Source organism: Carcharodon carcharias, chromosome 4, assembly GCF_017639515.1.
Source record: "Carcharodon carcharias isolate sCarCar2 chromosome 4, sCarCar2.pri, whole genome shotgun sequence".
In the NCBI taxonomy this organism is placed as follows: domain Eukaryota; kingdom Metazoa; phylum Chordata; class Chondrichthyes; order Lamniformes; family Lamnidae; genus Carcharodon; species Carcharodon carcharias.
The window spans coordinates 169,478,587-169,485,164 of NC_054470.1; the positions used below are offsets into that span (position 1 = coordinate 169,478,587).

The 6,578-nt window shown below is 41.7% G+C and overlaps 1 protein-coding gene across 1 annotated transcript in view; it reads left to right on the top strand.

The window, feature by feature from the left end:
• Positions 1-3,223, top strand: part of enpp6 (ectonucleotide pyrophosphatase/phosphodiesterase 6) — a 49,994-nt gene extending 46,771 nt beyond the window's left edge. The window contains exon 8 of the mRNA XM_041186972.1: positions 2,020-3,223. Within this exon, the coding sequence (XP_041042906.1) occupies positions 2,020-2,225 (206 nt within the window). The 3' untranslated portion in view covers positions 2,226-3,223. The remainder of the gene's footprint in view (positions 1-2,019) is intronic.
• The last annotated feature ends 3,355 nt before the right edge of the window (positions 3,224-6,578 follow it).

Below are 6,578 nucleotides of genomic sequence, written 5' to 3' on the forward strand. Positions count from 1 at the left end.
AGTTAGTGTTCTGTTCACTATTACTTCTGTATTGCTGAAAAAAGAGACATGTCGAAGCTTTTTGTCTTGTACTCATCAGGACGCTTCGCAAGAATACCAATATAAGAGGAAAACAGTTTATACTGTATGAGGAAAGAGTGCTGATTGGTTGGCAAGTGGACTCTGATTGGTAGAAGCATTGCCATGGAGAATGCACCAGTGATGGTGACTGACAGTTAACTGCCAAGCATTGTTTGAAATTTAAACCAGGTAGCTTGACCCTAATTGGTCAATGCATTGTCCTGAGGAATGAGTCAGCAAATGGCTGTCACTTATTTTGTTTAACTGAAACAGGCACAACGTGTGTACATATTCTTTCTGGCTGCAGAGAACAGGGCCCTGTGTACTGATAAATGTACTTTCCAATACACACAAATGCACCACACTGTGAGCCTGACTGACAATCTTAAATAGGTTGTCTGTGTAATTCTTAGCATACTGATTGTTATTTAGCAAATGTTATCCAATCGTGAATCACATTTCATGTTGGACACTGTGTTTTGAGTTTTGCAAGCACAGGCTGGTTGGATATGGTCTGTACCTTGCCCATTGCAAATAGCAGCTGGGGCAAGCTGTTTGCTACGATCTGGCAGTTTTGGGATGTACAGCCTACATACCTAGCATCACACTGGCACTGAAATTCATACACCACCTTGCTCATTTGTGTGATAGGCAGAACATCTGTTTGGCTTGACGGCAGATGCTGCCACTAAGCCAAATGGCAGAACGTCTCTTGTTTTCAGCAATACTCAAGTTCTGTAATACCAAATGATTACTATCACTTCTCTTATCTCTCCAGTTTCTGTGTGGGTTTGCAAACAAAGTTTTGCTGCCACCTATGTGTTGGTGGGATAATTCGTAACTATCAGCCAAAACAGCCATTCCCTTATTTCAGAACTTTACAGTCTTCTAGGTGGAAGTTTTTTTCCTAAAGGAATAGTGTTTTGAATTCCTTCATTAAGAATACCTTTCTAAGGTATTCAAAATCCTAAGCAAACTTCATTTCCCTTTACCATTGATCAAACACCATTTCTTCTTCTCCAGCAAATTCCAAAAAAAGTCTCAACTCTGTGTTGTCCTCAGATTTCTATATTTTTACCTATAAGCTTCTGGAGCTAACTCATATGTATTGAGCACAGCAGTCTTAACTGTATCATAATCTGCAGATTGTTCATCAGAAAGGATTGAATAAACCTCCTCCCTATCAAAACACTCTGCAATAAAATCTAAATTTGTTTTGGCCATTGTAAGTTTGTAACAATTTCAAGATACAACTCTTAATGCAACTCTACTGCATCACCAAACCATTGGCAGACATGTGTTCACAAACTGAGGCTCTATGTTCTGAAATTTCCTCTGCAACTCTTAACCCAACCACCATAGTTTCAGTCTGTTCCTATTTATACATCTTTTTTATATAGATATAACAAATTAAGTGCCCCATTTAAAAGGGGTACTATTTCCCCACTATAACAGAAGCAAAAACTTTAAGGGAAACTTATCAACTTAAATTAAAATAACACTTCCGGGGCGCGGGAGAGGGTGATGATGCCTCCACTGTTATGGGAGCATAAGTGAATCCCCGCTTAATGCCTGCCACTTCCATACAAGTGGTTGTAACAGCCTATCCTTTCCTTTGACCTCCACCATCAGGACAAGCAGAATGCATAACTTCTAAATCCCCATTCAAGTCACATATCCTGACCTGGAAATGAATCGCCAATTCTTCCTCACTGCTGGTCCAATAAAACAGCATATTTACAAAACAAACTAAGTAACAGGCTTGGTAAATATCACCTACATCAAAGTGTGCCAGATCAATTCCTGGTATGTGTACGAGAACAATCTTATTACCAGAACAAACCTTAAATTTCGATATTGTGAGATCTTCACATTTTATAGTGCACAGTTTTGACAGTGGTCAAAACTTTAAAATATGTAAGGAAATTTCACAACTAATTCAGTTTTTCTACTGTTCAGATTTCAGAAGAAACTACAAGGTACCTCCACTTAAGGTGGTTGATGTGTACAACGTCATGTGTCATGTTGCTGGAATAAACCCATTGCCAAACAATGGCACCTGGTCCCATGTGGAGTTGATGCTGAGGAACAATGCTAATTTGGCGCAAAGTGCAAAAGTTAGTGTCACCATATTGATATTAACACTGGCCTGGTTATTTCACTAATGTGTTTTCAGTCCATTTAAAAAAGAAATTCAATTAACATGTGTGATTTTTGGCAAGATTATTGTAGTTGATTGTTTTGGGATATGCTAATAACATGTGCAATGCTGCCAAAGCATCACGGTTTGACAGGCTCCCTCTGAATGCTTTAAAGTGATTCTTTTTGAGTTTAAGATCAATATTGCATTCCACAAGACACAATACTCGAGCACCTCCCAAACATACCCAGAAGTGACAGTCATGCTTCTACTCTGACTCTAACCCTTTGTGCATTTCCTCCTTACTTTGGTGGGAGTGCCTACAGCCATCTTGGCCCCACACTCTGGAACTTTCTTCTTATAACCCCTTATTACCCCCTCTCCTCCTCTAAGATACTCATTGAATCACAGCTCTTTCACAAACTTTTAGTCTCTCCTCCTAATGTCTCTTTATTTGGTTTGGTGTTCATTTTTTCCCAATTAGGCTCATGTGAAGCACCTTGGGATGTTCTTGTATGTCAAAACCACATAAAGAATGAAATTTGTTGATCTCATTTCACTACTAGTTTACATCCTGTGCAATGCTGACTTTTAAATACTACCTAATGTCCTAGTGTCCTCACTGGACACGATGGTTCCTAGTGTAGTTGACCCAGAATAAACAGATCAGAAGACAGCGCCAAGTGGCTATTTAATGCTGTCCAGCAATCAACCTGCCCCAGAACACTGCTCTTCTTGGGATGTTGAGAAGACATTCATTTGGGTAAAGTGGATCTTCCTTCTGTCTTTATTTGAGAGAACACCATTTAGCAAGGGCTTCAGAAACTAGATCAGGAGGCTGTATTCACACTGAATGGCACTATATGCTAACTGTTGCACCACCCCTTCATTCTCTCTCTAATGAGTGAACAGATAGGGATGCTCATTGACCATTCATTTTTTTCTGATAGACCCACTGGCAAGATAAGGAAGACTTATATCAGACATTCATGCTGGTGCGATTAAACATAGAATTATGCTGCACCTTGATGGAACATGGTTTTTTGTAATAGATCCATTTCGCTACCTGTCACATTCCAGTCAAAGGGTTTGACCAATTTCCAGTTTATTAACCTATTACTTAATTATGTCAAAATGTCCTCCACACAAGGTGTTGAGCTATACAAGGTGTCAGATTCCCCGCCCCTCTGGCTAAAATGTCAGGTGGGGGGAGCCGGCCGAGGGGAGCACCAGCTGCCCTGCAGCCATTAATGGTCAATTGGTCATTGATAGACTTGGGGCAGGGCTTCAAACCCATTGGCGAGAGAGTGTAAAACCCAGTTCAAGATGTTCCTCCATAAATATGGGAATCCTACATCTTTCCAGGGTTAGACATCTTGGACCGGATTTTCATGGAGGAGGCAGGAAGGTCAAGTTGGGAATCTTCCTGACCTGGCAGACCTATCTCCTTCAAAAGGGCGCCCCACCTGCCTCATTTTTGCTCTGCAAAGGTGGAGATTGGTTGGAGTTGGGCCCACTGCCACCCTAGTTAGGCCTGAAGCAGCAGCAGAGGTGGGCGGGTAGCATAGCCAACAGGATAAAACACCCACCTCTGTTTACTGGGATATTGGCCCAGTTTTAATGAAGAAAGTTAGGCCCTCAACCCTCACCCACCTTCCACCCAGCCCACATGCCACGTTGTACCCCTTCATATTCCCCATGCCTCCATGCCCCCATATTCCCCATGCCCATTCATGCCCCTATAACCCCTCCATGCTTCCTCATATCCCCGATGGCCCCTTATAGCCACATAGTCCCTGTATGCTCCTCATATTGTCTTGCCACCTCCATTCTTCCATACTCCCATGCTTCCTCCATGCCTCCATACCCACTCACCCAGTATCCACTATGGGTAGACTTCAGGATCCATGTCTTTGAAATGGACATGGATAAAATTAAACTTCTAACAACCTAATAGAGCATTTACTCAAACACACTTCCTACTCAAAAAACTCTCAATGCATAAAACCTATTTAAAAGTTTAAATCCCTCAAGTGGTCAATCTGTTGTAAAAACAAACAAAAATCTAGTTTACTAAGTTCTTCAAAGATAGGTAAACCTTTAATATCCTCTTAAAACTGCCAATCACGCCCTACTGAGATGAATGGTTCTGGGGTTTTGAAACTCAGTCAAGCTTTCATAATGGGCTCAGCTATAATAACAAATCCTAGGAAATGTAAACAATGGAGTCCATGAAACTGAAAAACCAGATGGCTTTTTTTCTCTAAGCTACACCAGATGTCCTGTCAATTAAAGCAGTCCAGGCGAAGGTGGGAGCTTTATATTCTCTAAGTGAAAACTGCTCAAGTTTTTCTTTCATTTTAAAAGGACTCTGGTCATTTAAATCACTTCATATTATTACACCAGAGATCCCAAGCAGTGTTTTCTTCAATTTTGAATGCATAAAAGCAGGTTTCTCAATGGGAATGTTGCTCTAATGTATCTCAACACTTATACAATGCTTATCAATGTAACATTGAACTTGGCTTTCTAGAACAGAGCCCTATAATCTGTAACTGTGGTAAAAACACATCTAACTTACAGTACAGCTTCTAACATTTCTACAAAGACTGCCAATGAAAGAATTCAGGGAGCACGTGTGGGTTTTTTTGTTTTCCCATATGGGACTGACATTCTGCCATGGTTCACATCTCCAATGAGAGACTGTGAGCCATGTTGACTTGCTGAACAGGTCGAACTCCACTAAAATTGCGAGGGTAAGTTTAAATTTCCCACTCCCGCAATGGAGCCAGAAAGGGCAGGAGTGCTGCATATGGGCTGACTGCCTGCACCCGTATTTGCAAAAAATTGACAGAAATGGGAATGGGAGCCAGAATCCCAGAATGGGGTCCTGCAAGGGCATTTTAAAAGGGCTCTCTAAACCTCCTGACTTAGCAAAAATCTAGGCCATTGAGTCAAACAGTTAGCCCTGACAATTTCAGCCTTGAATGAAATTATGCTCCCCCCGCAGTGATCATATTCACAAATACAGAGAGGTTAGTTTACCAAAATCACTTCTCAGGTGGGCAAGAATACTAAATATAAATGTGCTGCTTTAATTCATCAAATTGTTGCAGGTGGCCATAAATGAGCCTGGGTTGCTTACATTCAAAGAGGGACAGGACCTACCATACCTTAAACCTCCTCTGAGTGATCCAGCTCTTGACTATTGTGGCCTGAAATACAACCTGATCACTACAGTCTTGGTGAGTTATGATACTGAAACTTCCCAACCTATACTCCCTGGCCCCATGCCATTTAAACTGTCCCACATACAATGCCTGTAGTGGTAGTGTCACTGGACTAGTAACCCAAAGGCCCAGCTAAATTCTCTGGGTTCAAATCCCACCATGGTAGCTGGTGGAATTTAAATTCAATAAGTAAAATCTGGAATTAAATGCTTGTCTCAGTGATGGTGACCATGAAACTATTGATTGTTGTAAAAACCCATCTGGTTCACTATGTCCTTCAGGGAAGGAAATCTGCCATCTTTACTCAGCCTGGCCTACATGTGACTCCAGACCCACAGTAATGTGGTTGGCTCTTAAGTGCTCTCTGAAATGGCTGAGTGAGACACTCAGCTCAAGGGCAGTTTGGGATGGGCAACAAATGTTGGCCTTGCAAGTGACACCCATACCTCATGAAAGAATTTTTAAAAATCTGGCCTGCACATAATTAAAAATTCCAGTCTGCCTGTCCACCCTCTCCCCAATCTGGCGTAACAAAGAACTAGATGTTGGAAGGCCAGACTCTTGACAAAAAATAATTAATGACCAAGCTCACTTAGTTGGATGTGCCCATATACCTGCCGGAGCCAGTGGGACTCTGCTAACTACAGTGAGAGCCTGCCTCACAGCTAATTGTCCTCAGACCCAAACACCTGTAAATCAACCTGTAAGTTTCACATTGCACTCATCCCCACTTAACAGAACTCACAGTCATTCTAAAGGAAGCTCGATAATTAAGTCAGTGTCACCAAATAAGAAAAGAAGAATGGAGGAAAATCTGGGGACAACCTCTTACAACCACCACATGCATAAAATGCAAGAGAAGGTCAACTTAAACCAATGCACTAAACACATCACACTCCACATGAACTTCTTCAATCTTGCACATTCTCTGCCGAATATACGCTGGGAAGAATATGACCAAAAAAACAAACTTGCGTTTAATCCTGCATTCAAATCCAGCCACTTTGCCTGGACCTACACAGACAGTTTAGCAGATCCACTCACTCGTGTGCTAGGCTTATTCCAGGGCTGCAAGGTACATCTGAAATGTAAACTAGCAGAATTTGCGCTGCTGGTGTCAAGGAGATGCATTCCTCTGCCGTATTGGA